This window comes from Pseudonaja textilis, chromosome 4 (assembly GCF_049901715.1).
Source record: "Pseudonaja textilis isolate UNSWEBS1 chromosome 4, rPseTex1.2, whole genome shotgun sequence".
NCBI classification, from domain to species: Eukaryota; Metazoa; Chordata; class Lepidosauria; order Squamata; family Elapidae; genus Pseudonaja; species Pseudonaja textilis.
The window spans coordinates 69,866,032-69,886,293 of record NC_141993.1 but is presented as its reverse complement, the minus strand read 5'-3'; the positions used below and the strand labels follow the sequence as shown (position 1 = coordinate 69,886,293).

Here is a 20,262-nt window from a genome sequence, read left to right as displayed (position 1 = left end):
AGTAGATAGTGGACCACACAGATAGCATTGCAATAGATAGATACCTAAATAGCTTCTGGATAGAAAAAAAGACATGTACATTGTGGGTATTGTGGCTTTTAAAATATTTGTACCTACCAAAAATAGGAATGTATATATTTATATGTGGTGTATTTGCTTCTTCCTGTATAAGAAAGTTGATGGTAAGCAAAATAAGTGAATGCAACTCTATGCAAGCATACATCCTTGGAAGTAAAGCTATCTCAGTTCAGTTGGTTTGCTGTTTAGGTAGGTACACATAAGATTATAACTATTTTTACTTGCAAGTGTAAATTACTAGTATTTTTTTTACAGTATTGAATGCTTTTTTAAAAAAAATGAGCCCTTAAATTTCAAGATTTTTTTTTTTTGCAAAGACACCTTGATGGGCATAAGAAGTGTTGCTGAATTAAATGGGAGTTTAGGATAAACATACTGAAAAAGTAATTCATCATTAATAGAAGCTCTTCCTTTCTCTACTATCTTATCTCTCACAGTGTATGACAAAAGATAGGACGCAAGTGGGGCTGACACTTTTCAGTCTGTTCTGTTTTGATATTAGATGAAGTTATATCCAAACAATGCCAGCATTGCGGGGGGGGAGGGGGGGGTGTTGATTAAATGCTCTTGTTCCCAAAGGTAACTCAGAGTCTTCTGGGATGTATGGATGTCGCTTCCAAGTTCTTATCTCCCGCAACATGCCTTATATGTGTTAAATAGATGGATTGTTGTACAGGGCAAACAGAGCGTAGGGTTAACCTCTTAAGAGTAGGTTGATAGCTTTTGCTCTTCACCTCCTATCTTACTACTTTACCCTCTTTAAAGCACTGCCAAACTGACAGAGGCTCCAGGAATCTGCTGGGAAGCCCTGTTTTCTCTTCTTTTCAAAACAGCTTCCTTATCCCTGCTAGCTGTACTTGTTGATTCACAGAATTCGATTTGGTCCCTGTCAATACGGTTAATGTCTAACGTCAATCGTTTTTATAGTTCTGGAGAGCTTAGACTAGCTTTATCTTCCAAGCAGCCAGGCGTGCGCTTTTCAAACCAGAGAACATTTGTTGGTCTCTCTTCTTTTCCTTGCACCAATTTTCACAAATCAACATAGATTCCTCTTCATGAGCATTTGGTGCTGGTAAGTGATTTCTTGGCTGTGAAAATGGACAGCATTTTTGATTGTTTGAGCAACTGTGGACACCATAAGACAGTCTTGGCCTGAACACATGGCGTTCCAGTTAACTCGTTATTTTTTTTCCACTGCATTGTGTCACTTTATCCACAACATTTCATTAACATAGGGGAGGAAATTGTGTAAGGTCTGTTCCATGCAGTTTCCAACACTGCTAAGAACTGTTTTTGTATTTTATATCAATTTCCTTATTTTGAAATGGATTTCATGTCTCCTGAACTGATTCTAGTCATAATCTCCTAATTTCCCAGAACAATAGTATTATGTAGGCCACGAGGAATAAACCTGTTAGGATTGGAACCAACTTTCTACTCATGTTGTTTAGAGTGTTTAGAGTTATAGAGTTAAGAATGCAACTCTGTGCTTACCTATTTAGGAATGAATTCATTGAGACTTACTTCCAAGTAAGGTTTCTTAAAAGTCTTTTGAAACAAAACTTGAAATCCTCTGTTGGCTGATACCTTTATTATAATGGACCAAAATGTTACAAAAGAAAGTATTAAACTTTTGAATTCTGCAGAGCTTTTCATCAGGTTAGGGTGGACACATTTTATTTAAATTGAAGTGGCTTAAATGGCAAGTCAGTACTTCATTATCTAAATCACAAAGTATTTATTATCCAGAGGATTTTGTGATTCCTAGCATGCTTGTTTTTTTTATACATAATCTGAACATACGTTCTTTAATTTTCAGCAAGAGGTAGTTTTTATTTTCAAAAGTTACCCATAAAATAAAGCAATTATTTAGTAAGATTTTTTTTTCCAGTGGCAGTTGTGATAAAAGGTATGATGAAATGATGGTCCTAGAATTAAATGAGGGATTGTATACATTGAAATTATTAATAGCTGTATCAGCTTCCGGGTCATTTTTCACTGTGAATGCTCAGATAATATTTTTGCCATGAAAGAACCATCACCAGTTTTAAATAGTCCCCCATTACTTCAGAATTCCCCTGTATTTCATTTCTGTAACCTGTATACTTTTAGAATGATCTTTGCTGCCACAGATATTAACTGATTTATCATTTCCATATTGGCAAGTAAAACAACAAATAGTTAGAAATTACATTCATGATATTTCAACCACACATTTTGCAAAACACTTTAGAAAAAAGAAAGCAACATCTGATATAAAGAAAAGAAACTAAAATTGAATTTTATTCATTCTGGGCTAGCAAATAAAGAGGGGGGAAAGCAAGAGTTTTGGTGAAGACGGCAGGATTTTTTTTTAAAGGCCAGGTGTTGTGGTCATGAGGTCACTGACCTTTAAAAAGCTTTCTGCTTCTTTCCCATTCCCTCCCTTCTGTGTCCCATCATCTGTGATGGGCATGATAATGTAGAAAATTTCACACACTTTGCTAGCATTTGGATTGGTCCTGATAAAGTTTTTATCAAGCAGTGAATTGGGAGACTTTTTGGTCTTAAATTTTGAACAGTAACATCATAATGACTAACATCAACCTGAAAAAAACTAACCTGCTATAAGTCTTGAAGTCAAAACCATCCTTATAATATTTATAGGATTTACTTTTCAGGGATAGTGAGGAATCATGCTCATTGTCAAAATAAGCTTGGTAGAAAAGAAATAGGAACATATCGAAAGTGCTGGCTAATACAAAAATTTCAATCCGCACACATAGTGATACACATTGTATTAATAAAATTGTACAATTACTTTCTTTGTGAATTAATTTAGAGTACCTCAGCACCTCCCCCACCCTTTTAATGCAAAAGTTTACTTTCTCATGCAAGCAAGACAAATGAAAGTATTGCAGAACTATGCTTAGAAGCTCCAACTTATTCTAAGACAGGGCTGTCAAACTCCCAGCCCACGGGAGGGATACGTTACACGCTGGCCACACCCATCCCTGGTTTAAAATAGTCCAATTCACTTATCTTATTCCCAGTACAGTTACACATTATATCATATTTGATAGCTGCATCTATTTTGCCTGGATTACAGTTACAGTGGAATAAGGAAGTAGATTAGTTAACACTGGAGAAGGACGCATTACACATGTGTGGAAGAGAATCGTGATTCTGATGTTGTTCTCTAATCAACTGTGCAAATAGAAAACAACCAAGAAAAGGGAAAATGCCTTTTTTGCTGACATGATAAACAAATTCTTTATCATATTACTAATGTGATAAAGGCATATCATTCTTTTATCATCATAGTGCTTATAGTAGTATATGTATTATGTATATATGTGTATATGTATATATATCACCATCTAAGTTGGGTGTCAAACTTGATTTCATTGAGGGCCCCATTAGGGTTCTGTTTGACCTCAGAGAGCCAGTGTGTGTGGGGGGGCATGGCAAGGGGTGGGCATGGCGATGGTGGGCATGACACGGGACTCATGTCGGGGGCATCTTTGGTGGCCAAGTGCTAAGGCAGGACTTTCCTGAGACCCTCCCTCACCCTCATTATACCCTCCCTCTCTCCTTTTTCCTTCACTCTTCATTCTCCTTTCTTCCTTATTGTCCCTTCCTTGCTCTCTTCCCATCTTTCCTTTTATTTCTTTGTCTTTCCTCTTTCCCTTTGTCCTTTCATGTCCCTTCTTGCATACTCAAATGCAAAAGGGGAAACATTTCTCCTTTTGTTTTGTTTTGATAGCCCTCTGCCAGCAAAAATGGAGCCGGGGGGCATGTGTGCCTCCCTTGGGCCCCATTTTTGGCCTAGACAGCTCCTGCAGCCCTTGCCAGATAAAATTGAGCCAAGGGAGGCCTCATATGGCCCACTGAGCTTTGTTTTCTCTGGTAAAGGCACCGCGGGCGGGTCCTTTGCTGTTTCCAGGCCAGCCCCAAGGGCCAGATCTAAGCATCCAGCCTGCGGGCTTTGAGTTTGACATCCCTGATCTGTGATATGTATGTATGTATGTATGTATGTATGTATGTATGTATGTATGTATAAAATCACCATCTAAGAAGACTTGTAATGGAATCAAAAGAGTTTTTCTTGTATTTTTTCTTTCTCCATAAAAACAGTTGCAGTATTGAAACTTTGGCTAACATAACTAGAGGGAGAAAGCCAGATGGCTTGCTTGTCAGTATTCACTTGTGCCATTACCCAGCTGGCAAGCAATTCAGAGGAAAAAGATGACAGCATGATCACATGCTCCTAAAGGGTGATGGAGGAACTCTAGGGAGGCAAAAACATAGAAAGGGAGGGACATAACAGCTGCCATGTTTTAAAAACCAATAAGGAGGGAGGTTTGTATCTACCACCTGGTATGTTCAGGTTGCTATAAGATGGACAGCAGCGAAGGTTGACTCTCTCCTGGGGATAATGCAAGAGAAATGGTCAATCTCAGATTTAGAAATCTGGTTGTTATATAATCCGCATGTTGCAGGTTTTCAACCTGGTATAATTTTTCCACATAACAAGTAAAACATAATGTATTTGTACTTTATAAAAAAGAAATGAAATTAATTTGGGGATGTAAGCTAAGAATTATTTTCAGAAATGACTTAGTGTGTAAATGAACACTCTTGGCAGTTAATCCTATAGATAGAAGAAAAACTGAATAACACACAGGGAGACTATATTGATAACGTGTAATCACTTTGCAATTGATTAACATGGCCTTTGCAATTAACATAGTCTGAATATAGATCTGAGAGCTTCTGGGGAAGAACAGATTCTCCCAGGCCATCTCAAGATGAACTGTGTGGCATTAAACATTTAAACTGTGTATAGAATTCATTTCTGTGTCTAATTTAATTAAGGATTGGGTCAGTGCTCCCTTATATTCCTTAGGACAATTACTTTCTAGGTAGAAGAGGCAAACTGAGCTGTGACAATCTGCTGTTCTGATCCAGCAGCAAAGCTAAGGAAATCCATGTGTGGTGCCATGTGTGCTGCCTTCACATAATTGTCACATCTCTCGGTGAAGGCATGGAAATGACTGGTGGTAGGCAATGGAGCAAAGAGGCAAGTTAAGAAGTTGGCAGAGGGTAAGTGGCTCAGGCAAGCTAAGGCAGGAATGAATGGTACATTATGGTTACCAGGACCATTATCTACAGAGGAGATATATCTTCCTAAACTTGGTATCTCCATTGTACTTGTTTTGAAAGGAGAGCTTGGAAATGTTCTCTCATTGAGACTTCCTGGTCAAACATGGCAAACTAATGTCTCCACAAACAATGACACAGAAGGACCCCAAGACCAAAAGCCAGGAGATATGCCCAAAGTAATGGAGCTTCTCCAGATAAGAAGCCATGAGATTGCCAACAGGAACTCTGGGGGAAGGAACTCCTCATGAAGAAGTGTGGAGGGATCCTCACCAGCCTGAGAGGAGAGCACGGGGAACCATGGAAGAAGTCATTATGCCCAAAGCCTCATGCAAAAGCCTTTTGGAAGGACACCAGATTTGCCCAATCCACTCTCTTTTTTTAATATAAATTTTATTTGGGTTTTCACAAAAACATAATACAAATAAAACATCTGTTTTTGAGAATAGCATGATCCCAGGTTATCACTGCTCCATATAGACACAAACTCAGTTTCATATTCATCTTTGTGTTCTATTCCATATCTTATTTTAACATTTTAAAATTTTCTCCAAAATTTTTCCCCTCCCTTGGTTTTCTCAACTTTATTTTTAATTATCTCATATCTAAGTTCAATTATATATCTTTTTCTAAGTTTCAATGTCCTTCTAATCATTAAATTTATTCTTTTGTTTGTCCTGTTTCAATTTCATTTTATCTTTTCTCATTAAACAAATTTTCCCCTGTAGTTACTAATTGGAGTAAGACACCTTTACATCTTTTAATTTTAAACATTCAACTCTTATTTAAACTTCAATTTATGCCTTTAGAATTATAACTTTCAATATAGTACATAACTTCCAATTGAATTCTGCTTGGTACATTCTTAAAATACACACTATTTTCTTTAAAAAATTATATATATATGACAATAGTAAATAAAACACTCATTCCATTCCAATTCAATTCTATCATTAATATTAGTTGCAATCTTAATGTCTTTAACATTTCTTTTCAATTGAATATCATACTTCCTTGGGAACACTTATAAACTTTCCATAATTAATTCTTTTTTCTCCCATATTTCTCTTCACTTATATTTTTATAAATCATTAATAATAATTAAAATGTTCCCATCCTTTCCTAATTTCATTCTCTCATTCTCTTTATTTCATTTATTTATTAACAAACATTCCATTGCATTACAATAAGTATTTTATCCATCATTTTAATCATACATTGTTTCATATTTTCTAAAATTATTTCTATTTCTAATATAACAATACTATCTTATGTACCTTTGCAGAATCCCTTTTTCAGTTAGATTTTCACCCATTATTTCTAAATAGGCTTATGCTTTCAATCCTTATACATTTTCCCTGTTTCTCTATATCTTGTTTCTGTCTTTTATAACTTCTTTTCCTTTCCTTCTTCTCCCTCTTCTTCTCCCTCCCCTCTTTGCCCTCTTGTCTCTCTACTTCTAATTCTCTCTTCTGTAATCCTCTCTTCTGTTGCTTCCTAATATTATAGTTATTTTTCAAACTATTCTTTTTTGGGGTTGTTTTTTCAAATCTTAAACTTTTCACTCTCTTTCCCCCTTTCCTTTTTCCCCCTATATAAAATAACTTGATCATTAAAGATGGCTTCTTCTTTGTCCCGACCTTCTTGTTCTACAATCATTTCTTGTTGTTTCTCATAGTTCCAGATCTCCATTTCTAAAAATTGAAATACAAAGCCAAAAGAACCTCTTCCTTCTTGTGCATCTTCTTTCTGTTTTTTAAGTTCCATTTTCAGTTCTTCCAAAAGTGATCCCATTTTAAACATTTTTAAACAACCACCTGATTGATTTTAGTCATTGAAGTCCAATAGCCAAAAATCCAAAAATCACCAAGTAATCCAAATAATCCAAAGCTGTTTTTTCTTGCTTCTTTTTTCCACTTTCTCTTCCTGGGGTTCTATTATTTTGTTACAAAGTTTCAGTTAGAATGTATCTTTTAGGAATCTTGTTAAAGTTTCACTGTAAGTTCCTTTTAGTTCCAGGCAGTCTCCTCCATTTTTCCAGATCCCGCCCTTTTATTCTTTCCTTTTCTCTCCTTTCCTTCTTTTAAAGGTTTTTGAGTATCCAAAAGTCTTTATTATCCCTTTGACATTTTATTTTCAGCTTAAATGCCTACTGATGTCAAAGTGGATTTTTGTCAATTTCTTACTTAAATCTCTTAGCTGTCAATATAAGGAAGGGAAGGGGAAAAAAAAGCCAAATCCTTTCCCTTCCCTCTCTCCTTCGATGCTTCAAAATCTTCTTTGGGAACAATGTTATTTTTTATGGTTCCAATTCCAGGGTACCTTACATTGCTGCTTTTTCAGTTCAACCCGGTCAACCAAAACTTTCTCTTCTTATCTTCCTCCTGCACATTCTTTTCTGGTTGAGTTCTTCTTTGAGGTGGCCATTTCTGACCACTGCTGCAACCGCCTTTGGGAAAGGGAGTAATGGCCAGCTGAGGAGGAGAGATGTGGCTCTCCTCGACCCTGCTGGTGGTCTTCCCCCTCTTCACCACCTCTACGGGATGGCTTAGCCCTGAATCCAGCCGGCTCGGGGTGTTCTGGTGGTGAGCATGGATCGAAACAGCACACAATCACGGAATTTGGTCCATTGCCGAAGAAGCTCAAACTGGAAGACTGCCCAATCCACTCTCTAAATCATGTGTTAATGGAGCAAATTTTAGGTGTAAAGAGTCTTTTCAGATCAGTGGAACTCCTAAAGCACCTTTCCCAGACCCATTTGATCTGGGAAAGGTTAAAGTAAAAAGAAAGGAACCAATTTTAAAGAGTTTAAAAGAACCAAATGCAAAAAACCTTACTGGATTTTGGAATAAGAAAGCTAAAAAATGGACTAAAGGGACAGTTAAATGTGGAATATTATGTCATTTAAAATATTTTTTTGAATTTTGTAAACCGGTAGTATATATTTCTGAGAAAGAAGAATGTTTAAATTAGCTAACAGAGATGATTGACTATTTTAAACAAAGAAGTAGAAAAAAAAGGGAAACATAAAATTCTGAGATGACTGTGTACAGAATTAGGAAATGCTGAAAGTAATCCATAAAGTGTTAGGACACATGTCATATATGTTTAAAAATCCCTTTCTCCATTTACTCCCTTTTTATGAATTACACAGTTGAGTAAAGAAAAATGGTTATCACTAAAAGGAGTGAAAATGTTAGAAAGGAGGACAGGATTGTTGGACCAGTCCAGAAGAATATATTTTTTGTGACAGTACATAGAGGAGAATACTATTTCATTATCTAGCACAATAATCACATGTCTATAAAGTTGAAGCATGCACAATAGAAGATAAAATAACAAGTACTCTTACAGAATACTGAACCTTTTTCAGACTTTTAGCTGAAAATGAAAAAAGCTGAAATGATTTTTTAGATTGAACAATTAAGACAGTGTTGAACAAGGGATTAAAAGGATCCTGGTTGCAATTAAGGAGGAATAACAATTGTGATAGTAATTGGGGTAATAAATATCATAAGTCACTATGGGGTAATAAATATCATAAGTCACAAATTATCTTTTTCCCTTCTTTTAACAGTATTGTTTCCTGCACTATTCCTTTTTTCTTTTTTCCCTTCCTTCCTTTTATATATTTATTTTTTCTTTTATTCAAGTAAAAATTCTCAATAAAAACTCTCTCTATAAAAAAAAGAAATGTCCTGTCATTGCTTCCATTCTGAATGGATAACTCCTCCCCAGCTTTGGAATGAAAAGCCAAAGAAAGAGAGCTCAAAGGAATATTGTCTGAAAAGTATAGGAATAAGAAGAACTATGGGAACTATGTGCAGCTGCCTGCCAAGATGAATGAATTCAAATATGTTTTTTCACCTCCTTTTCCAATATTGCCTGGGTCAGCTAGATGTCATGTTCATTTCCCCCCAAGATTTGGCATTACCAAAAATAACTTTCAGAAACTATTATTATCCATGTTTCCTTCTTTCTATCTTTCATCATTAACAGTCAAGTCAATTTTTCAGACTATATGCACATATTATAGTAAGCTTTTGTTTAAAGTACAGTATATTTCAAAGAATATTTTTCTAAGTTGATCTATCCCCCACCCACCCAGCATACTACAAGTCTCATTTATTCTTGGGACTCCAAATAGCCCAAATAGTTTTTTATGGCCATCCTATAGTTTTCATGAATTCTGTATCTAAAAATGCATGTGGCAGGATATTGCCATGACAGTTAGTTGGATATATCAAAGTGATTCTAAGAGGACCACCAAAGGGGTTTGAAGCCATGCAACTCTGGGAAATGTATTACCTCAGTTGCTATGCCTGAAACTTTTTTTCCAGTGGAAATTGAGGCATGAACATCATCTTTTTTTTTGCAGTTTGCCTTAAAATAGCAAGACTGGAATAGATTTCTGGTAAGAATTAAGAGAAATGTCTTAATGGTAAAAGCTCTAATAATGGAATATGGTGCTTTAGCAAGTGCTGGGCTATTTTTTCACTTAAGTATTTAAGCATGAACTTAATTTCAGAAGTGATACATCAGCTGCATTTTGCAATGCATTGCAGGTCCTATATTTAGCAGTAGGTTAGACTAAATGACCTCCAAGCCACTTTACAACAGAGTGATTTTATATAGAATGAAGCTATTCATCTACTTTATCAGAAATCAGTGTCTTATATTTCATCTATTCATAAGCTTTCGCCTCCCTGCTTTCCCTGGAGAAATGTAATCATATACAACTTGCTTTAGTGATTACATTAGAATGGCCGAGCCTGAAAGCATAATTGTGGAAACATTTAGAATGAAATTATATATATTTTATTTTGTACTGATGTTGGCCACCCAAATGTAATTTCTTTCTCTGAATGCATTTCACTAGATTGTTTTTCTTAATGATTCTCTGTGCATTGCCAACATGTTTTCCTTCCTTTGCAGAGTGACAGCCTTTGACATTAAGAAAATTTTTGACAATGAGTTACTGGAACTTGGACAAAAGAAATTGTCTTCAGTACTGCAGACATTTTTTGGTGGACAATAGTGTTTTTCATGGTAAGATGTATATTATTGCTTCAGGTTTTTGTTGTCTCCATTTACTTTCTTCCATTTAAGTACATCTGAAGTAACGGGAGTTCACTCCATTACGTGGTGCTAGGGATTCAAACTGCTGAACTGCCGACATTTCTGATCGACAAGCTCAGCGTCTTAGCCACTTAGCCATCTTGTCCCTATATTCTTTCCATACTGTTTTAAAAAATCACTCACATCCCTTGGTCAACTGAGTAGGAAAACAAACATCAATCCTATTAAGCTAATGGGGTCAAGACTGCTGAGGTAATTCCCTGTTAGGAGAATGAGTGCATACAGGAAGACGTATTTTGAGAGAAGTGTTTGAATAACACACACACAGTACACAGATACACTGTACAGTAAATGTAGGTTTTTACTTCCAGGAAGTTTAAGCAAAGTTCAAGATAAGCGGTCCAAAGTCATTCACAGGTTAAATCAGTCAGTTTTCATCCAGGGATAATCCAAGTAGAAAGTCCAGTGTCAAAAACAGTTCAGTATCAAACTTACATCAAATCCAGTAAATATCAGTCAATTAGAAGAAATGGAGCAACGGCACTACTTTCCAACAGTAGGAAACTCACTCACTTCACTGAGACTCTTCTGAGACTAAGGCTAAGACAAACCAGGTTTCTGGCTCCATCTTATGGCCGTTTGAATAACCACACCCAACTGCAGTTTTTAGCATGCTCTTAAAGAGACAGTACTAAAATGTCTATCCTAGTTTATATATTTCCATCCCAAATAGCTGTTAGGTGACTCACATTCCTAACAAAGACTCTATTGTAATTACATGAATGTAAGTCTAAAATGGACTTACATTTATATGAATGTGCTTCTCAAAGTCCATTTTTGCACTCCTGTCCTTTAAAACTATACTACCTAACATACTATATGTCAGGGGCAAAGAATCAGAACCGTATGCTAAGTTCCAGTTAAGATTTATTGCTCATGCCTTTATATAAGAATCTAGTTAACTGTCAACATTCAATTGGTGCTAGATAAGAGTCAACAGAATCCAGGGAGGGCTGGACTTGGATTGGTTGTGGGAACATAATGACTCCAGACTGATTCTTCTCTTCATTCCACTACATGATATTCCATAACAATCTTGTACATTTAGAAAAAAATGAGAAGCAGTCCTAAAATGAGGACTGTATAATTGTATAATTGTGGGATTGTATAATTGTGGTGCTCCTATAAGAAATACCTGAATAAATTCCTGTATGATAAAGGAAGATACATTAATGAATTCTGCTGAATGTTTATGTAATAGAGTCAAATTTTAAACTACTACTAGAATCAAGGCCTTGCAAGCAGAAGCAAAACCTGAATTTATTGCTTGAAGTTAAATCTACTGAGTAACTCACTAGAGGGCAGCATATGATTTGGAATGAACAATATCATTTATAAATGTTTTCAGTTTACAGCCTAGTCAGAAATCATATACAGTTAGCATTCTCTGGTCTCGAGATACTATTTTTAAGAATTACTTTATTTAAATCAAAGATATAATTTCAAAGAAGGTAATATTTATAAATGGAGAAAAAGAATGACTAAAGTTATACAAATTATGCTCACTATAACATATTAAAAAAATTGACTATACCTAATGAAGTACATTGAATTATTTTATGATATGAAAAAGAATATAAATCTTTGACCTTAATGCCAAAATCTCCACTGTACTATAATTTTTAATGCTCAAAAAAAGAATGAAAAGAAAGAAAAAGTAAGTAGAGAAAAAAAATCCTTACTAAAATAGTATAGATAAATATTTGGCTTCTAACTTCCATCCTCAGTGTATTCCAACTGTTTTACATTGCTTACAATCATGAACTTTAGAAGCGACAGTCTAAACATCTATATTTGCCATGATTTATTGTATATATGTAAATCATTTCTCCTAAATTTAAACTTTGTGTGTGTATGTGCGTGTAATATTTCACTATTGCTCTATATTCTCTAAGTTTTAAGTCCCAGATATTGTCAATCTGTCTTTTTTCCAATGCTGTATAAAGTGTAACCTCCCAGTTGTAACCATATATCTTAATAAATTATAGTGTCATTTATTCATATGATCTGGGATTATATCTATTAAAAATAATTGTGGTTTCATTCAAATTATTAAAATTCTCTAAATGATGCTGTGTATGTCTTGCATTACTAATACAGGTGAGCATAGTTTAAAAGATGTAACAATATCTTTGGGCCTTGGATTGAAATGCTATTTTATTTTTTTACAATTCCTGTTTCAAGTTGAATTTTATTTTCCTATATAACTTGAATTTACCATGAGATATGGTACTGGTTTGGACCAGTTCATGGAAGCTGTAGGAATCAATCAGAGGTGGTATTCAGCAGGTTTTGACCAGTTCTGGAGAAACAGTAGAGGAAATTTTGAGTAGTTCGGAGAACCGGCAAATAGCACCTCTGACTGGAAATTTTACAGCATCCTTCCCCTGCCACGCCCACCAAGACGGGCCAATAGAACTGGTAGTAAAAAAAATTTGAATCCCACCACTGGAATCAATGGCTAGTAGTCTTGATTGCTGTGAAAACAGACTGCTGGGCTAGATGAGAAGAGGGTGTAATCCAGCAGGGCATTGCTTATGTTCTTAGGACTGTACAGCTCAACTTCTTGTAAGCCTTAATTTTGAGTCTACATGCAGTTCTGGGCTGGAAGTTACTTTGATGCTAGAAATGCCTGCTTTTGTTGCAGTTTATTTTCAGTGGTTTTCTGCTAGCTGTATAGTAAAACTAGAATCAAAGTCCTAGTTAAAGACTGTAGATTCATTCAGAAATTCTGAAAAAAAGCACAAGCCTAAAGTGCTACAACTTGAAGTAACAAGAGAGAAGCTTTATTCTCCCTGCTACCTTACTAGGAATAGAGTTGGTAGTCCCAAAGGTGCTTTTTCAAGAGGCAACTGGACTTTTTTGGTTTTTCTTTGAAGATATTTTGCTTTTCATAATGGATGAGAAGAATCTTTGGGACAACCTGGATGACTAAGAATCTCCATAGACAATAGAGTTGGTAGTATTGTCAGTGGATAATATATACCACATACTCTCATTCATTTGTGTCTTCCCATTGTATTAGTTGTGGTTTCAAAGAAAGCTGATTTAGAGAAGTTAGAAGAATTAAAGGCAAATACTATCAAAACTGTCAGACCTGGTAGTTCAGATACGAAGTACAAACCATGAGTACTAACACTACCTTTATTGTTCTCTGTTTCATTTTTTTGTAGCAGAAACCTGATTTCATGTTAATTTTGATATGAATATAAAAATGACTAAAAACTAATATCCATAACTAAAACTAGAATAACTAGAATTACAGTTAGCATGAATTAATTCAAATTCTTATCATCTTGGAAGCATAATATTCACCAGGTTGATGGCAGCAGTAGAGAAGACTGCAGATATGAATGATTAGCATTTCATTTTTGATTGCAAGAGAGTAAAATATGGACAGTTTCTGAAGCAACTAGGGTGGATTCAGGGGATTTTAAAAAATGAGTGGCCTGCCAGTTAGCTGAAAATCTGGAACTTTTCTATATTTTCAAAACATTTTTGCTGCTCTCTAATGAGAGGTTGGTGTGTTTATATGTATATGTGGAGGTGGAAATTCAGGATAAGAAAATTAGAACTTTGGTTTCTTTTCTCAAAGTAGATAATAAGGACCTGTTTTTTCATTACAGATTACAGGTGGCTTTAAGTGATAGGAAGGCAGATTCCAACTGAAAGTTAAAAAAAGAATGAACAGTGAGAGTGGATGCAATAAATCGGAGAAGTAATGAGTTCTCCTTCACTGAACATTTTCACCTAGAGGTTAGATACCCATCTGTCTGAGATGCTTTAATTTGGATTCCTTAGCAAAAGATGGAAAGATGATCTAAATGCCTCAGCAATATGATTCTTTAATTCTACTAAGAATGACTTCTGAATCATACAGTTAGAAAGTCTTGAAAACTGTTATCATTGGGATGGATTACTTCCCTTCCAATTACAATGCTATTCTCTAAAATTAATTTTTTTTTAGTCCATAATCTTCTAAAGAAATAGTGTGTCATAGAATTCTATAGGGACTTGAAATGTATACGTATAAATTAGAATATGTGTGAACTTACACTTAACTCTTGAGTTCCTGCTTGAAAAGAAGCTGGTGGCAAATTCCCTCTATACCAGAATATTTTAATAATTTTAAAATCTGCTAATTGGCCCCAGAGAAGTGCTCCACTCTGGTAGTACTAGTTGTAATTATATAACAGAAATATCCAGCTCCCTGCTATGAACAGGCTTATGGCCAACAATTTTGCAGGCCCAGAATGTCTGGCGGTTGCTAAATTGCAGATGGCTGATCTCTTTGTTTGAATATTGATTTATTTAGAACAATACATTTAGAACCTAATCATTAATAACATTTTGAGTTGTAACTTGTTTTTATATGAGGCTAATGATGCTTGGTTGATTTATTTTTTTCAGTCTCAGTTATGCGAGATCTATCCCAACATTAAGAGGAAAGAGGACACTATTTTTTTCCAGACAGCTAAATTTGTTTTATTGATTCTGGGATTTTGGGGTTGGGACAGAGGTGGTATTCAGCGGGTTCTGACCAGTTCTGGAAAACCAGTAGCAGAAATTTTGTGTAGTTTGGAGAACCGGCAAATACCACCCCTGACTGGCCCCACCCCCATCTATTCTCTGCCTCCCGAGTCCCAGCTGATTAGCTGGGTCTTCTTTTGTTGCCCTGCACAGGAGAACAGAGCCGGAAAGCAGGTTAATGAGGTGAAGAGGGAATAGGATTTTGCAGTATCCTTCCCCTGCCACGCCCACCAAGCCACGCCCACAGAACTGGCAGTTAAAAAAAAATTGAATCCCACCACCGGTGGGGAAACGGGGCTGAAAAGATAATTATTTACCGTTTGTTTGATTCAACCTCACCCGATAGCAAGCTTTTTATGATTGACAAATAAATTTTACAAAAAGCCCTGAATTCATTTTGCTGAAAATGGTTTTCCTCTTTTGATCCCTTCCTTGGATGCATCAGTATTGACCGAACTGAGCAATGTTAGGATCCTTCCATGTTAACTTAATCCTGCTCAGTCATGCCACCTGCTGTTTTTCTGGTTATTAGAACTAACTACAGTATATCACTGTACAGTAGTCCTCAATCTAAGACTGAACCCAAAATTTATCTTACTAAGTGAGAAATTTGTTAATTTCTTAATTTCTCACTTGAAATTTGAGTTTTGTCCCATTTTCTGACTTTTCTTACCACATTTGTTAAGTGTATCACTGCAGTTCTTCAATTAGTAACGGTTGTGAAGTGAACCTGATTTCCTCATTGACTTTGTTCATCAGAAGGTTGCAAAAGGAGATCACAGGAATCCGGGACACTGCAACCATCATAAATGTGAATCAGTTGTCAAGCATCCAAATGTAAATCATGTGACCATGAGAATGCTGCAATGGTCGTAAGAGTGAAAAATGGTCATAAGTCACTTTTTCCAGTGCCTTTGTATCTTTAAAGCATCACATGAACCGTTGTAAGTTGAATACTACCTGTAGTTGTTTTAAATTATCATTAGAATGTGTAGTAGGTCTTGTTGTTTTATATGTGGGTAGTTTATATAAGAGAACCCAAATGATGAGTCACAACCTTTGGATCCCTCTAGGCATCCTGAGCTTTGTGCTTCTTTTACTTCTTGCAGAAAGATGATGCTTCCTTACAGGAAGCCAGCCCATCTGGGGTGTCTGGTAGGAGCAGGTAGGCTCAACATCAAGACCCAGGAAGAGGGGTAAAATGAGACTAGGAAAGTAAGCCTCAGACATTGCTGGGTCATCTTGTGTAACATCAAGCAGTGGGTTGGGTCTGCTGAAGGAGCCATTGGTATAAACACAAAGGCTGCTGAAGAAAAGCCCTGGCTATAGGAATGTAATGGTATGTGGGAATGACTTTGGTCGACAGAAGGAAGTGCAGCAGACTAGACAATAGTCAAGTAAGAGGCAACTGAGCCCCACATAATATATTCAGTTGCACACAGTAAGCTCTCACAAAGGAACGTCCTTAGTTTCTTTCATGCAAAGGTGAGTGAGGGAGAGATACACTTTCAGAATTACAAGAGTCTGTTAATGTAATTTTACAATAAAGTTAGAGCTAGTACTTCTGGGTGTGCTTCTTGCCTGGACTACCTTCAAGACGTGAATGTTTGGACTAATCCTGTAAGTCTGAAAGTCTGAACCCTCCCTCCTCTGTCATCTTTACAGTCCAATAAATTAGGGAGGGTCCCTTCTGTGGTATTTGTCAGGTGTCTACAGACTCAGTTCACTTATATGACCATGATCTGCCATTCTTCCTCCTGTCCCACATGCCATCACAAGAATTGTGTTCTGATAGCAATCCAACATTGAATGTGCAAGCTTAGGTTGCACAGTAACAGGTGGATTACTGCCAGATTGCATCCCTACTCTGCCTGACAAGTGTCTTGTCAGAACAATTTGACAATTTATTCTTACCTGGGGAAGGTTACATATTTCATTTATTATTTTATGGGTCATGAGAACACAATATCTGAGAAACCCCTTTCTAATGAGTTTGGATTGGTAGATTTATTTGAAATTTGAAGAGCATATTGTCCAGCCAGCACTCCTTAGAAAGATGAGAAGGTGACAAACAGGAGATTAATAAGAAAGGAATTTTGCAAGGAATTTAAGACTGGGGAGAAATACTCTGACTGTTTTCTCTAGAGAATAAACATTAAGGTAAGCTTAATACTTGTGAATTAAGATTGTATGGAGATAGAATAGCAGCAGGGGAGGTTTACTGCATAAATGGATGGTTTGCTACTTCGGGGCATAATCCATGGTTTTTTGCTTGGCTCAATGGGCTTTTGGCAACTTGGAAGTAAGTTTGTTCCCTTGAAATCAAATTGTCTGAATATAGGTGCTAGGATAACCAGGGAGATATGTAGGTGAGACATGTAATAACTTTATTGCCTTCCTAAAATGAGTTGCCTGAACTGTGAAATGGACAGCATATATATTGGATAAATAAAATAAATGATAGCTCTATGCTCTTTAATTTATGACTATTCATTCAGTGCCCATTTGAAATTACAGCCATTGCAGTGGTCCTTTGTCATGTGATCCAAATTTGGATTCTTGTCATTCATGCCCTTGGAAAAACTTTGTGAAAACTCTCAAAGAGCTCCTGAAGGCTTTGAAAGCCCTATGTGAAGAAGCTTCAGGAGAGAAGGGTTGGTGTGACATGGAGTTGTCTCAGGTAGGCAACACACAACAGGAGAAAACCACCTGAAGATAAACAATATGTGGTTGATCCTTGGGACTGCTGAGTGATGGGGACAATCATGCAGTTCCCCAAGGCTTCCACACTTTAGAGAACAGTGTGAAGCAGCATTTATGAGTGGCATTAGGGCTGAAGTAGAAGCCTGAAGCAGTGGCAGTTGGATGAGATGCTTAAAGCCCTGGGTCTTCACTTCAGGCCGGGTCCTGTGGTTGAGTACTGCTGTGCAGGGCAGCCTTGATGGAAGAGGGAGATACTGTAGGCAGATGGGGGACTTGCAGTTTCCTCACTTTTAGAGGAATCCCTGTGTTCTGCTTAATGACCTGCATGGTCTCTTAATGATTGCAACTGGGAGTACCAGTTGAGTGGTCATTGAATGAAATGGCCACGGGGGTAGCTTGACTTAAAACCACAATGATTTGCAACTTCAATTCCAGTCTCATTTCTGGTCATAAATACCATCTGCATTGCTGTCTGGGAGAATGATACAGCCCTGAATCATCCTCAGCTTCTCAAGAAAAAAGTCGTCCCTATTACTTCAGTCTTTTCATGCAACCTGTTAAACTGGAGAAGGCCAAGACAGATGTCCTCGTTGTAATTTTCTGCAATTGAGAGTAGCCCCTGTCTCCTACATCTGCAGATGGCAAGGGAACAAAAAGTATGCTGGATAGTGCTTGCCAGAACAGATTTAACAACCGGATAACATATTCTTCACTGGAATGAAAAACGTTCCTGAATATTACCGGCAGAGGCCAGCAAATATCTCAAAAAGAAAAATGTTACTGTAGAGAAAAACCTGGTCAAGCACTAAATAAATATGCAAGTCTGTGCTTATTTTAAGCTCAAATGTTTTAAGAGTGAAAAATTGCCTGAAGACCTTTTATTATTCTCTAATGTTATTAGAAAAAAAAATATTCCCATCGCTCTTTGCATGATATGAATATTCTGATCTGCTTGGCTTAACAAATTTCTAGTCAGAGACATTCAGACTGCCATAGTAGTTATCTACTTCTCCAGAGGGATTCTGTCTGCCCTGAAGGAAAAATTTTTTCATACATATCAACCAGAGAGAAAGAGAGAGATCAAATAATGTTGTCACTGTTTTTGTAATGGGACTCTTCAGGATAAATATGGTATACTTCTATAAGCTCCACACTTTGCAGGGCATGGAATAGATAAATTTCGGTGTGCCTCACTTCTGTTTAAAATTAATACAAACAAAATCTGTGTGTGGAAATTACCCTATGAAAGGCCCTTCTTGGCTGAAACATAAAGTGCCTGCTATTAACAACTAGATTTTTTTCACGGTTCAACTATACTTTGGTTTTTATGTTTCTGTTCGCACCCCAAGTCTTCTGTTTTCTTTTGTGTTCTCTTTGTTTTTATGATTTCCAGTCATCCAGCCTGATAATATTCTTCTATTGATTCATCTATGGTAAATATTTAGATCAACAAAATAGGGAAGGCAGAAAGAATATGGCTTTGGAATTCTTTCCAATCCTTTAAGACTCTGCTCTGGTTCACATGTCTGGGAAGGAGGAGAAAAGCATTTCCCTCATATTTGCCTCACTTCCAACACGGAAGTCGTGATCATCAGTCTCTGCTTTCATGTGCACCAAGAATCTTGTTTATTGGTAGTGTGCAGGTAGTGCTAGACATACAATGGAGCCTGCCCATTATGGTTATATGTCATGACAGTTGTAAACTGGGTCAGTCACTTGACCAATCTGACTTTACAAATTTATTTGTACCAGTCTTTAACACTTGCAAATGTGAAGTGAATGGCATGGTCATAAAGCAAACTAATGTTTTGCTATGGGTGCTGTTTTGCTAAAAACTGGAAGTGTCAGTCTTAGGCAAAACTATTGTAAAACACATTGCAGGATGCTGCAAATGGCTATAAATGTGGCCTTATTATTGAGTGCTTGAAGTTTGGCCATGTAATTGTGGAGGAAGCTGTTAAAACTTTGAATCTGGGTTGTAATCATCTTTTTTAGATCAGCCATAACTTTAAACAATTGCTAAGTGACCAGTCATAAGTCAAACACTATCTGCAATGGACAAAGTTGGGTTAAATGGACAGCTTCAGTGCACAGAAAGTTGCCCATCCAAATCTGGATCACTTTGCTGGCCATTGGAATGGTATGAGTTTTGTCTTCTTGCATGTTATAATAGGTTGGCTTCTGGGCTTTCTGTACATCTAGAAAATTTTACAATTTTTTGGTGTAATCTAGGATGAGACAGTTTTTACTTCTTTACATCTTCAGCTTAGAGACTAGTTCTTCCTTGCAGTCTTGAACAGTAGATTCACAGTACAGTAAATTTGGATTTCAAACTTTCCTGGCATGTCTCTTTCTATGAAGAAAAATTATATATTTTTTCTTCAAACCATATCATTACTGTTTTTATTAAATTTCTATGATGGTCATCTCACTGTTGAGCTAATCTTGAATTTATTATTAATTTTCACTGAGTCACAGGAAATGTATCTCACTAAAACATTTGCATTTTAAAAAATCGAGGCTAAAAAGCAAAAATGTTTCATTTATTTTTTATAAAATTCAATTTTTTTTGAGAAATTGTTATCTAAATTAACAATCGTTATCTAAATTAACAATAATAAGACAAATGTCATTTTGAGAGTAGAATGTTAATGCATTGTATTGATTGAA

At 36.3% G+C, this 20,262-nt stretch overlaps 1 protein-coding gene across 1 annotated transcript in view; it reads left to right on the top strand.

Moving 5' to 3' along the window:
• PLCH1 (phospholipase C eta 1) overlaps positions 1 to 20,262 on the top strand; it is a 118,329-nt gene that overhangs the window by 2,961 nt on the left and 95,106 nt on the right. The window contains exon 2 of the mRNA XM_087933336.1: positions 10,156 to 10,269. Coding sequence (XP_087789462.1) covers positions 10,191 to 10,269 — 79 coding nt within the window. The 5' untranslated portion in view covers positions 10,156 to 10,190. The remainder of the gene's footprint in view (positions 1 to 10,155; positions 10,270 to 20,262) is intronic.